Genomic DNA, 14,157 nt, shown 5'->3' with positions numbered 1-14,157 from the left:
TCTGGCTTTCCCTCTCCCTCTTTGTTGTCGGTTGGAAGTATGTTGTTGATTTGATTCTTTCGGGGTTGTACGGTTTAGACATACGGCCGCGAAATGGTTCAGCCATTTGCACTTCCGACATGTTACTCCCCAAGCTGGGCACGGTTCACCTCTGTGCCAGGGGGCCACCACACCACTTGTAGGCATTGTTTCAACATTGTGGGTGTCCGGGTCTCATGTTGTTGGGGCGCTTTTCCTCTCGCCTCCGTGTATCTTGTCAACCTCAGATTGCTGCCACCTCTTCTTCCTTCCGTGGGCTGTCCAAAGGCATGCGCTGCATCGCAGCCACCATGACTGCTACTTGGTCATCTGTTCATTCACTGAGTCTCCCCATTGCCAGTATGTGATCCAGCAGAATGTTCTTTTCCGACAGCACTGTCTAGCATAGCTGCTCGAACGATAGCCCATCGATGACCTGCAGCCGGATTGCAAATTCTTTGTTGGGGAATTCACACCTGACCACCAGTTTTCTCAATGAGGCGTGAAAATCGTCGAGTGTCTCTTTCTCCCTATGGCGGGTTCTGCAGAAGTTAAATCTTTCATAGTCTGGGTTCAGTTCAGGCTTAAATTTGTTGGTTAGTGCTGCTTTGGCTAGGTTGTATTCATCCACTGTCCCTCTGTTGGGAAGTGTGATAAATAGGCGTAGGGCTGTGGCGCCAATGTTAAGTAGCAGGAGCGTGCGTTTCTTTTTTTCTTCAGTGATGTCCCTGACTTCTAGATGGAGTTCAAATTGCTGGATCCATATGTCCCACTGGAGCGCAGCACCCGTGGTGTAGGGGTCGAATGGCCTCATTAACGTAGTTTGTGGAGTTTCCTGGACCTAGGGCCTAAATATGCTGTCTCTTCTCACAGCACTTCTGCTGCTTCCTCTGGACGGGCTGGTGTATGAGCTCGACATGTTGGCTCACCTCGCCTTGCTGAAGTGTGCACGTGCACCTGCCTGGACTCCCAAAACCCTTGGTGATTATGATGATCTCCTTGGGCTCCAAACCTTGATGATGGCCTGGGTGTTTCGTGGTTATGGTTGCTGGGCTTCTCCTGGGCCTCTCTGATGTCTGGGCTTCGGATGATGGGCCTTTTGTGTGTACGGAGTATGCAAATGCTGTTTTTTTATGGCTTTCCTGGCATGTGCGTTATAGGCCGTTGGGCAGGCAGCAGAGTGGCGTGTGGAGATATAATACGCAGGCTGCAGGGAGGCGTGTGGGTGTTACGTCAGCTCCTTGGGCCGTTCTGGGCTTCTTGTTGTGCCCTTGCCATGTGTTTGGGCAGGCAGCAGAGCGACATCGAAAACGTCTCGTTTTCGTACGGTGCATCTTGCTGTGTGCTTATGCAGGCCACGGAGCGGCATGGAGAAAATAGCGTCTTTTTTTTGGTCACGCGCGTGGTGTCAGATAATCCTCGTCACCAGTGTGATATTAGGAATACTGGCCTCTGGTGTGCAATTGGGAGGACAGGGATCATTCATGCGCCCCTTGGGCCTCACATGCACTAGGCATATAAACAACCTACTCACTTGTTTCATCGCTGGCGCTGGAATGCCTGGCTTCTGCGCCAACCTTTATTCCCGCCCACTTCATGTGACCCGGGTTTCCCCTCACCTACGTGACTGGGCCGTGTTTGGTTACACCACAGGAACGTCACTACTGCAGCCGTGGGATTTCCCTCTGTAGACTTGTGGATGGGGGAGAGGAGATCACTTGTGGTGTTTAGAATATCACCCCCATGAGGACCTTACCTGTCCATGTAGACAAGCTGCCTTGCAGCTATAAACCATGTGTGCGTATGGGTCTTAATGTTCTTTCTCATTTTTGTTTGTGTGGTCCTGTGTTGCAGTAGTGTTTGTGAACGTGGCAGACTGCAGCTACTTGTGTGCTCTAAATGCACTCCCATTGGGGGGGTTACAGTGAGGTGACCGAGATAAAATGGATATGAAGGACACATGGGACACTCAGGTAATGGGTAATCAGTTGGTGTCAAACCAACATATTTAATGCAGTGACCTCGTCTTATCCATGACATTGGGTGATCTATGCTTTTGATGTCAAACCAATATATTTAATGCTGTGAACTGGTTTTGTACACGACATAGGTAATCATTGTTATCGTGTGAGTCCAAGGAGTTTAAGACGGTGGATGGGTGTATATCCAGCACACTCTTATGTAATCTGCTTCACATGTTCATTTAGTTGCCACAACCTTCAACGCTGAGAAAAAGGGTTTATTCATTGCACCTACTGCTGTTTTGAATGAAACACCTGTATTGTTAATTACTTGTCATATTTTAATGTATACATACTGTTGTGATAAGGTCCTCCTTAGTTTGATGACAGGGGAAGAGTCTGAGGGTGTTGAGGTAGCATTCAGAGCAATTAGCCATGCCTGTTCTATTGCTATACTGCCACCAGTGAGGGCGTCCTCATATTTACTCCCCTCAGATCCTTTGCTCAGGTGGCCAGGGAAGGGCCATTGCTTTTGGATCCTGACCCTGGGGTTGACTAGTGAGGGAGGAACAACCGCGGTGGAAGGTCCTTGGGGGTTGGGGCTAGGGTGCCAGACGGCGAAACACAGTATCCCCCCTTTCCTGAAATTTACTTAACCAGCCCTCCCTCAGCCTTTGTAGGATATTGTTGTCCATATACTAATGTCCCCCTGAAATTGCCCCAAGTACTGAGAGGAGAAAGATGCCTCCAAGAGTGTTGCAGATACCTATAGGTAACACCACTATAGTACTGGGACGAAGAAGATGGATCCTGAAGACCATAGCACTGAAGATCAGGCATGTCCTGTTAATTGGATTGATTATGGTCAGGCATTTGAGCCTTAGACTGTACACCTGCAGCCTGTTAGAGGCTCACAGGTGCATAGAAGCTGGAGCATCAGTGAACTAGAGGAGAGAGTGAGAATCCTGTGTGCGGAGAACGCTGCAGGAAGGCCAGCCCAGCCCACAAGACTCTGGAGGAGAACTACGCCAAGATGCTGAAGGTCTGCAGAGCTGAGCAGAGTGTCGTTGTGTGCCGAGGGAGCTGTGTCTCCAAGAAGCCGGAGAAGGCAGGTGAAAGGAGCCTTGGAAAGTGTTGGTCCTTTCATGGTGGCAGAGAAATGCTTGTTCCCTGAATCGAAGTGTCATTTCAGGTGTGTCAAAGGGGCAGGTGGTGAGACCCTGACCTCAATCCCAGAAATCATCTGACTGAAGAAACGAACGCTGCAACCGGTGAGTTTCAGAAGAATGCGAGAAACCCAGTGCACGTATGAAAGAGACTGAATTACATTGTATCAGAGTGGTCACATACGATTGGCACATTCTTGAAAGTCTCTGATTGAAGCTGAGGAACGAGCAGAAATGAATGAAGTGTTTGAAAGAGATTCTTGCAGAAACATAATAGCCATGTTGCAGCAATATTTGTTCAAAGGTCTCTGAGTAACCAAGAACATTGGGAAAGTAACATGAAGTGGAAAACGGTGAATAAGCTAATGAATGCTGTGGATGAGCAGCCGAGGTGAGCCAGCAAAGTATGAGCAAAATACAGAATGGTCGAAAGTAAGCTGAACGAGTAAAAGCAAAGGCTGCAGATGAAAGCCAGCAAAGTATAAGAAGTATCCAGAAAGCAAATCATTAATTTATAAACTTGTAAATTTATATCAACCACCAAAGTGGCAGAAAACTGGACAAGGGCAACTAGCTGAGTGACCTGTAATGGGTGGGCTGTGCGGCCTGTGAACTACACCTAGACTGGGAAGCCCCAAGCAGGGTGAAAGCAACTCTGAAGTCAGATAAAAGCTGAAAAGTGGGGAAACATTACATGAAGCTTGGTGAAGTGAACTCCTGAGCCCTTTGAAACATTCAGTTGAATGGGGGCACTAGAAAAGTGGAACGTCTGTGCCTGATTGGGGATTTATGGCATACCCTGTTGCGTGCGCTGGTGTCTCTAAGGATAGTGCCCCATTGTCCTGGACTAGGAAAATGAGAATTGGGTTTGAGACCCTTCAGTCGGGCAAGGTACTTAGGTCTGTATGAGAGTTTATTCTCTCCAAAAATGCATAGGAAACTGGTTGGAAACTGTGTTGCTGACATGTGTTTCAACCCACAGGGGTCATTTTCAAGGCGATTTGAGGAGGGCTGGGGTCTGATACCATGCCCGATCAGGCCTACCTATTAGTGCCATAATACTGTGGATTATCCACCAGATTACTCCGTGGGGCTTCCTTTGAAACATTGTTTTGTGCAACAGTGATTGAAGCTTGGGGAAAGGAACCCTTGAGCTCCTTTTGGAACATTGATTTGTGCAACGGTTCTTGAGCCTGACAAAGGGAACCCTAGAGCTCCTTTGGAACATTGTTTTGTGAACCAGAACCTTAAGCTTGGTATAGTGCAAGTAGTACTGGAAACTTGGGGAAGGAAAACCCAAGTACTGAAGGAACATTTGAAACCTATAACTGTTGGAACTGTATCCTGTACGTGCGATGGGGGCTAGAGACTGATCCAGACTTTATGTTGAACACTATTTGAGTTAGAATATCCCAACACCACATTTCTATATTAGACATGAGGGCAAACATAGGTTTTGACACAGACTGACTCTTGATTTGGACTCACGGACATCTACTTTCTTTAGTTTCTTTAGGTAGGGTAATCCCCACCACATCCCCTGTTGTCAATGTCATCTCTTGATACCATGCCTGTCATATAAAGGCTGCCCTTCCCGGACGAATAACTCATCCTGGTGTCCATTGCATTTTTTCCTCTAGTAGTGCACTGTTATTAGCAGTTCATACAGCCTTGGTACACTAGGCTTGTTCAGGTGGGGGTCTGCCTCATATCACCCCCAGGTATCTTTGAACATACCGCATGTGTGCAGTTAAGTGTTGGACCATTTCTCATGTTTACCTACAGGTTGCTGTACATTCTTTCATTCCCACAGGTGATCCTCATACATTACTAATTAAGGGTAATCTCCAGGCAATGCTCATTTGGCAAGGTGGAGCCTCAAAACCCTTAATTCTCATGTCATTCATCCAAGGCAAGGCTGACAGATCTCCTACAGGCTGTGTGCCTTCATTTCATGCTTTTAAGCAGGAGGCTGATCTATTGCCCTGCTCGGTCTTGCCTCTGCAGGGGCGTCTTAGACACTGGAATGATAAGGGAGGGCAAGGCACAGGAGAAGGACTGTGAAGGACTGATGAAGCACTGTGGTGAAGGAAAAACCTTTCTTAGCCTTTTCTTGATCCATTTCCTCCCCAATGGGCACCACACTCCCCATCTGGAAGGGAAAGAGAGAAATATATAGGAAGCAAGAGAGCAGTTCTGACAGACTGAAAGTCAGAGAGGGACACATAGAGAGGGAAAAGAAAAAAGGATAGATCAAGTGATATGGGGGCAGAGAGAAAGAGACTGTGTCTGAGCGATTGTGTCTGAGACAGTCTAGTTAAAATAAAGGACTATTAAAAGGTTAATAACTATGAAGATGGACTGTGATGAAGGACTGTGATGAAGGAGAAGGACTGTGAAGGACTGACAAAGCACTGTCATGAAGGAAGACTTTCACGAAAGACTGTGATGAAGGGGAAGGACCATGATAAAGAAGGACTGTGATGACGGAGGACTGTGAATGACAGACGAAGCACTGTGATGAAGGAGAAGGATTGTTATGAATGAGTGCTGTGACTGAAGACTAATGTTATCGCACTGCAACTCGTGATGAAATACCAATCAATTGCGTACCATGTGATTATTTTACCTTTATTGTGACATCTACTAGAAGCTGGTAGCTGCTCCTGTTAAATATGCCCAGCAATGAGCATGCAAAGGAAGGCCCTGGAACAAATATTACAATTGTAGCAACTATGTCCGGGCCCTGCATGCACATGTCTCCATCTTGGAGGCTGGTCAACAACTCAGGTTTATTAACCCTGGTGCTGTAGGGAAGTCCCCTCTCTTGACATAGGATGTGCAGGACATCCTTGCTCATGCCTTTCACAGTCTCTCTGTGAAGAGCCATGATTACTTAACAATACCTAGCTGTGTTTTGAACATTAAGTGCAACCATACTTTTATCATTGGGTGACTAAGCTGTGCGCAAGGCTCCAACTAGATCAGACTGTCTGCCACCAATGTGACAAATCATCTTCCGGGTACCAGTGGTCCAGGGGTGAATATGGGGTTCTAAACCATAAATCAGCTCCACACATCTAATACAACAGAATGGATAAAAAAAATTGGAATAACAAGCAAATTATAAACCTCATTGTCCAACTTTGGTAACGTGGATGGATCGGCAGGCTTATCTCTGAAAGGTCGGGGATCGTTGGTTAGTTGCAACACAGCGAAAATAAAATTATTACCCAATGATAAAAGGGACTGTCCAGTCAAGGTTGTATCAAAAATATCTACCCTATTTATACCACAAAGGACTGTTCTAGCAACACGACGATATACAACCCAGCCTGTAAAGGAATGCAGAGGACAGAAAGTTTCAAAGAAGGAAAAAGGATGCACTCTGGATACTGACAGGAGGGCAGTCGGGATGGTTAATAACCACAACAATTTAAGGTTTCTTGGCTTTAGAACAAAGCGACAAATGGGCATAATATATCTCTACAGGCCTTCTGGGAAGGACCAGGGGGACAGCACAACAATGTAGCTCGTGCTGTAGGTGTTCTTGGTGCTTGATAGGGTCGAGTCAGCTTTAGGACACTTAGCAGGCTTCTGTGACAGAGTTGGAGACGGGAGTCTGCTGCAGGTATCAGGAGGCAAGACGGCTCTGTAAGCGAAGATGAACGAAAGGCTGCAGGCTGGCCTGCATGACAGCTCGGGGGTCAGCATTTGTTTTCTCAGTGCTGATCGGCAGTTCTGAAGCACTGGTCAAGATGTCTCAGTTGTCTTTATGCGACGGCGGCTTTACAACAGTCTGTGTTGCCGTCAGTTGCAGATCGAGGAACTCGACTGGCTTGAAAAACGTCCTATCGGGTGGACGTTGGTAGATGGAAGCCGAGGCACTTTTCCCAGCTTCTTCAATGAGCTTGTGTCGTCCTTTAAGGCGGACGGCCCAAAGCTGAGGAGTGTGCTGCAAGCCATTGCCTTGCCCTTGGTTGTAGGTTCAGAGACCTTCTGGCACTTCCTATTCAGGTAGCTTGCTGCAGAGCCTAGCAGGGCATGCTGTGTGCTGGCTGGGTACGGGTTCTGGAGCAGTTGGAGGATCCTCTGAGTTCCGTATCTCCCTCTGTTCCCTGGGAGATGTTCAGGGGAGGGATCTTACTTCCCTCTTTGGATGTGCTGGTGTTCCTTCAATGGCGGAAGATGTAAGGCACACTGTACCTTCAGCCAGGATTCAAGGATGAGTTGTTCTTTCTGTGTCTTAGGAAGCCTTCAGATCTGCCAAAAGAGGGGCTCGGCTGTCTTTTAAAGCCAAGTGGGCCATAGTGATTGGTGTACGCTAAGCTTACCTTAATGAACCAATTCTGGGGTCCCTACCAACAATCTCCTGTATGCGTGAGGCTATAACCAGAGTGCTTTGCAACATGAAAGGTAAAGGGGTGAAAAGAGGAACAAGGTGGGGCCCAGAACTAAAATGGCAGAATCCTTCTTCCGGCAGAAAGAGCTCTGGGCTCACTCCCTTCTGACACTCAGTCCCACCCATCTTTCTGTATGTTTTTTTCAAAGATTCTCTCTGGTTAATGGTTCTCCCTGTGTGGTCCCTGTTAAAATGCTGGGTCTCCTTTGATGCTGCAGTGAGACTAGAATCTATGGCTCCTGCAAAATACATTCTCGTACCTTAGGAATGGGGTCTCCCTAGTGTGGCAGCCTACTGTAAACAATGGACTGTGAGGTTGGCATTGTGGATGAGACAAAGACAACGAATTCTAAGTTGAACAATATTATTTTATTAAAGAAAAGGTCAGAATGTATTAAGGCCTGACTTGCCCTATACTAAGGTGGGATTTCCCTACCGAAAGAAACTAAGGAAAGTGTGTGTCAGTATGTTCAACTTAAAAGTCTGTCTGTGTTCAAATCCTATACTTGCCCTCACAACTAATACAAAACAATGTGTAGGGATGTCACCATACCTCAAATAGTGTTCCAAACTTAAGGTTCTGTGCCATTTCCAAATCTAGCTTGCTCTTCAGCTTTTTGCCCCCAAATGTCAATAAGTTCACCACAAAGTTCAATTTATCTTCTGTTAAGGATTAGAAGAAAACCGTTTTTATAAAGGTCAGGATGCCTTTCCCATGTTCAAGACAGCTCCAGGACACCAGACTTAGGGTTCTCTTCCCCAAGTTCAACACAATTCCAGGGAAACACAGTTCCAGGACACCAAAACTTAGGATTCCCTTCCCCAAGCTTAGTGTCAATATCAAAATGAAATATCTTGAAGGTTTGGTCTTTCAGCTGGGCTTTCACAACTCAGGGTTCCCTTCCCCAAGTCTGACGATAATCAATATTTGGTTTCCTGCGTTCACCACAGCAAGCTTCCTCGTTAACATAAAGAAGTTCTCTGGTCAAGGTGCAGTTTCAGATCACACGGTGCACCAATTACAGGTCATAGAACCAGGAGCTTGCAGGTTTCCTTCAGTTCAGCAGTTTGCTAAAGATGTGGATTTCACTTCATACCTTATATCTTTGCTTTGGCATTTCGAATTCTGTTTTCAATTAAGGCCAGCTTACTTGTTGTATTCAATGTGGTATTCAATAAATGTAGCTTTTTCTCAGTTCATTCAATCTGGCATTTAAAATAATTTATTTTCACTTAATTCCTTCACTTCAGTATTCAGTAAGAGCAGCGTGAGCCATTTCATTCATTGCGTTACATTACTTTCACTTATTTTGTTCAGTTGGGTATTCAATATAAACAACGCAGTCTGTTTCATTCAAAGCAATTAGTTACTTTCACTAATTCATTCAGTTCGATATTTAGAGTAAAGTAACTCAGTTTGGTCATATTTCAATGACCGTTATCATCTACATGGTCTCCTTTGAGCCCCCCAGGTATTTTAAGTGTCCACTACACTTACTGAGTCTCGGCAGCTCCTTTTTTCCTTTTCCTCTTTCCGATTTGCAGCCAAATAGCCAGGCGTTTCACTTGCACTCACCGGCTGCTATGCAGACCTTTGTCTTTCTGCAGCTCCGGCTGCCCACTGACACCTCTGTGGGACCTCCAATCAGCATTCGCGATACAGCAGGATTCCCAGGGCTTTCTTTGGCATACTGGCGTCTCAGCTTCTCCTTCCGCACAATATCCTCTTTTCTGCTCTCTGCCTTTCTGCCTGCAGCTCCAACCTTTATACACCTGTTTTGGACTAATAGGCTGTAGGTGTAGGTTAATGGTTTGCCTTGCCTGGCTTGCCTGACCATAATTAAGTAAATCTATGGGACATGCCTGACCTTCTGGCCTCTTCCTCGTCCCAGTACCTGAATGGTAATTGGAGGTAATCTTCACAGCTCCTAGTTGTCTCTTCCTCGTCTCGGTATTATGCCTTTCAAAGGGTGAGTGAAGTGGAACACTTTTACAATGACCCATAGAGGTCAGAGAAAGATTAGCTGGTTATCATACGGATAGGGGGGATACCAAGATGTATTCCCAAGTATCTCATCTCTACTCTTTCTCTTCCTTTGTCTAACATGGCTCGCATGATACTGATTCCTACCCTTCTCAGAAACCAGGGAACTAGATGAACAATATCCCATAACCATTTCTGGGATAGTGGTTCCTTTCGGAGAGGAGGATATTGAATACCGTGTCTCACCTATGGGCATCTCACCTCCAATACCTGAGGACCCTCTATCCAGGTGATCCCACCTCGCTTGTCTACGCCCAGGAGTATGATACAAAAGTGAGGGGCTTTCCCAGGCCACCTGCATAGATGATCTGGAGGGAACAGGAGTGAAAAGACCCTCAGGTTTCTCACAGGACCCAGACATGACATCTCACTGCCCTTGATGCTGAGAGGCGGGAGGTGGCTTCAGGTTGACACAGTTGCACAAGAAAGGTTGTTGGGTTTCCTGCCTCCTTTGTTATCCTCTGCAGCCAGGGCCGGTGTGGGCCTGTTTGATATACCCAGTGTTGGTATGATAATCACTGCCACTAGTTGCAGGGCTTAACATAAGAGCAGGGCAGATCCATGGAGCTTTTGTTAGTTAATCAGGCTGACCATGGCAGGGGTTAGGTTAGTCCTCCCCCTTCCTGGAAATGGCATTGTGTAACCCTCACTGTCATATTCCAACTAAATATGTCAGGGGCAGACGGTGCCTGTTTGAGTTGTACAGCCCAGAGTACACAGGTTTATGCTTTGTTAAGGTGTGAGCACAGGAAAATGTGTGTGGGTCAGCCCCACACATTTTCCTGAGGTTGGTCTACCATCATTCCATTTAATTAAACATTTTAAAAAAGCAGAGGGGAACACACACCCACCGTGCCGATACAAGAGAAGGAAGACCCAGAATTGTTGGGGAAGTTATTATTGAGCATTTATTTCAAAGGCGAGAATGAGTTACCTAATCTGCCAACATGTAGAAATGCATGAAAGCACGTGTGGGAATAAGGAACGGCGCTGAGGAGTTGGTGCAAGGTGATGTATCGTGCTAAAGGTGGTGTAAGGTATGAAGGTGATAGGATGTAGAAGGGAACAGTGGTGGGTAGAGAGGCTGGAAATGTTATGGATAATTGAATGAGAGGTAGTGTTTGGGGGTTAGATGGGTGATGATATCTGGCCTAAAGTGCTGTTAAGACTTTGAATCCTCTGCAGAGCAGTGATATACTGGTGGTGAGTGGGGGGGGCCGAATGTACAGGGAGGGGGAAAGGCTCCCAGGGATAGGGCATGGCGGTAGCAGGCATGACAGGAAGAAATAGTGAGAGCGGAGGGGGGTGTCATATCACTGTTCCAGGAGTAAGGGAGTGACTAAGGATGCTGTGAAGGCCGGAGCAACAGCAGGAACCACAAAGAGGAGGTTGGAAGAGTGGATCATGTCTCAGGTGCAAGTATTCTGGGTGTCTGTGGAGAGGTTCCATGGTGGCTTGGGGTTAGCGATTGGATGGGAGAACCCAAAGATGGGGATTTTGGAGCAACGCGTTATGCATATGGCACCTCACAGTAACATGCAAGCCGGGCAAGAGCAGAGCAGTCTACCCCTGAGCAGAGTTGCAGGCAGGTGGAGTTCCTGTCATGCAGTGGTTCAGCACATCATGCCCATATCCAGGGGTGATGTACAAGGCGTGTACAGCACTTGCTAAAGAACGGCAGGATTAATCCCTATAGGAATTTGAATGCACATGAAGTTGATGTTAATTTTGTGGGGGTAAATCTGCTGACACGGAGGATAATCAGGTGGCATTGCAAGGTTTGGCATGTTTCCCGGGGGAAAAAGTCAACTCGGAATACGTCTGTTTACTTCAAGTCAATAAGGATTCAAAGTCCAGAGATAGTCCCGAGTCCACAGCGCAGATAGGGTATCATAAGCTCACCCCTCCACAGCACATGCTCTTTGATACAGTGGTACTGAGATGGCCTCCATATCTGCGCCCTGGGCCGTGGCTACACTCCTTTTTCTGACCCTGTGGAGCCTGGGCGAGGCCGGGAAGCTTCTGGTGGTGCCCCAGGATGGAAGCCACTGGCTCAGCATGGTCCCGGTGGTGGAGCAGCTCCGGCTGCGCGGCCATGAGATCGTCCTGGTCATCCCAGAGGCCAACATGCGGCTAGGAACATTACACGACTACACTGTGAAGACCTACTCTGCTCCTGTTACAAAGGAACAATTAGTGTCAACGATAAAGACACTGAGTCATTTCATTTTTAGTGAGCAATCCTTTTCAGAAAAGACCATCACCCTGTATCAGAGGATCGCCAACTTGACGGAGATGATGCTTTCCACCTGTGAACGCTTTCTGGGCGACCAGGAGCTGATCCAGTACCTGCAGGATCAAAGGTTTGATGCCCTCTTGGTTGATCCAGCCTATCCGTGTGGGCAGATAGTGGCCGAATACCTTGCCATACCTTCCGTCTTCTTCATGCGGTCGATTCCTTGTGCTCTAAATCACGAGGCGTCCATGTGCCCACACCGCCCTTCCTATGTACCGCAGTTTTATACAGGCTACACAGACAAGATGCTGTTTTTCCAGCGAGTGACAAACTTGCTGTTCGGGATCCCGGATATGTGGCTTTGTCACTTCCTGTATTCCCCATTTGAGCGCCTGGCCTCGCAGTTCCTCCAGAGGGAAGTGACCGCCCTGGAGCTCTACAGCGGGGCCTCCATTTGGCTGCTGAGATATGACTTTGTCTTAGAGTTCCCACAGCCTGTAATGCCCAACATGGTCTTCATTGGAGGAATCAACTGTGCTGAGAAGATGCCCCTGTCTCAGGTATGGAAGTACTGCTCACACGAACTGTAAGGGTATTTATTTAGGGGTATTTCTCTAATTAAGCTGAGTAATCTTTATTTGGGGGTTTATGTGTTGCGTGGAGAGAGTTGTGCGTCGATAAATTGGACTGCCAAGGATAAGCAAGTAGAGACTTGATTTTCTTCATTCTCAGAGAGTTCATTGGCGCCCTTGCAATGTGGTGTAGTCAAATAAGGGAGCAGATACACAGGCTGAATCTGCTTACAGCCCTTGGCTCCTGTGCCTCTAACTTCACCCCTTGCCACCATTTTCTTTTGCTGCTCTTTACTTCCTTCCTGTTCGTCATTTCTACTGTATGGAACTTCTCTGGCGGTGAGTTCTTCCCCCTTTCTGCCTTCTCTCCCTGCCCACTGGCACTCTTACTTCATGATACTCAAGTTGCTGTTTTCGTCCCTTGCTCGATGCTCATGCACACCACGTGACTTCGCTCCCTTGCAAGCATGCTCCCATGTCGTGTGCTTCCTCCAGAGGCGTTGCTAGAGGGGGCTAAGAGGGCTATAGCGCCGGGTCTTTTGGTTGTAGCCCTGGACAAAAACTCAGAGGCTACAACCAAAAGGCTAGCTAGCCCTGAGCCCTGACAGTCCCGACCTAGCAACACCCCTGGCTTCGATTTCCTTAGCAGAGTTAGCCCCCACTGTGGCCCCCACCTGGTGAACTTTTCTTACCATTTAAAAAATATTTGGACATATTATTGGATTATTTTGGAAGATAACAGATCACTTTACTCAGAGTAAAGTTACAGGCGGTCCTAGCCTTGCCCAGGCCCCAAGGGGACCCGGGCCTAAGCACATTTCCGGGTGGACCTTTGCCATTTCCAGGCTTCAGCCAAACCAGTGCTCCCTCACTTTGGTTTAATGTCCTACGGGGTGACCCAGTCACTTCCGGTTTTGGTTTTTCCGGATCAAGCCCGCCTCCGGTAGCCTTTCTACCAGGATAACTCCCATACCCTTGCATGGAGTGAACACCCTGGGCCACTGTAGTTGTTGAGGAGTCCAACTGTCCGTAAGGGTGTCAGTGCCCGTCGACCCCGCCCTGGCTCCTGAAGGCAGCGGGTAATACTTGCAGCTTGCATCCACAGCGTGATGCCTGCTCAGCCAGGACCGCCCCGTAACTCCGCTCTGTGACAGATAAAAGAAAACAATTAGAGACCTAGTACATGATACCCTATACAATAAGAAAAACAACCGTTAATACAAAACATGCACAAACATGCAGCCATCCTTTCTTCTCTGGAGTGGGAGGGTGTTGCGTCCCGGCAGCCAAAGAGAGCCCCTCTCTGTCCCGGCGGGAAATTTAGAGCCCCCCCCTCCCCTGCCCAGGCTGGAAGCTGGCCTCAGCTGGCCCAGGGAGAGAACGCCATTTCCGCCTCCCCGGTAGGAGTGGAGGCTAAACGGACACAGGAGGCCAGAGGGGCAACCCGTTATGCCAGCTGCCCCTCTAGCGCCCCCTGCGTGGGCTTGGGCATCTGCTTTCTTCGTTGGATGTTTCTCCACCACTCCTCACACTCCTGCATGTGCTAATGTTGTAAGGAGCCAAGAGTGGGCCTTCCCCATCAGCAGGGGCATCAGATGTTAACAGTCCTACCATGGGGTCCGACTTCTGATTTTGAGCACGGGGGCGACATTTGTTTTATTTTGACTTTTTGTTGGTGTTGCAATTACCGAATCCTTAACCCAATGCTGCAAAGGTTTTCACTATTTGTACCAACAAGTGGTAATCACCTGCAAGTGT

General features: G+C 47.7%; 1 protein-coding gene across 6 annotated transcripts in view; it reads left to right on the top strand.

The window, feature by feature from the left end:
* The window catches only part of LOC138488740 (UDP-glucuronosyltransferase 1A1-like), a 428,922-nt gene that overhangs the window by 324,820 nt on the left and 89,945 nt on the right, over nucleotides 1-14,157 (top strand). The window contains exon 1 of one of the 6 annotated variants that reach the window (XM_069616004.1): nucleotides 11,521-12,387. The exons of the other annotated variants lie outside the window; for them this stretch is intronic. Within the exon in view, the coding sequence (XP_069472105.1) occupies nucleotides 11,533-12,387 (855 nt within the window). The 5' untranslated portion in view covers nucleotides 11,521-11,532. Of the gene's footprint in view, nucleotides 1-11,520; nucleotides 12,388-14,157 lie in introns of those variants that run through there. 6 annotated transcript variants of the gene reach the window in all.

This window comes from Ambystoma mexicanum, chromosome 9 (genome assembly GCF_040938575.1).
Source record: "Ambystoma mexicanum isolate Mex_15411 chromosome 9, UKY_AmexF1_1, whole genome shotgun sequence".
Taxonomy (NCBI): domain Eukaryota; kingdom Metazoa; phylum Chordata; class Amphibia; order Caudata; family Ambystomatidae; genus Ambystoma; species Ambystoma mexicanum.
Note: the sequence above shows the minus strand (reverse complement) of the source record. Positions and strands in the feature narration are given on the sequence as shown.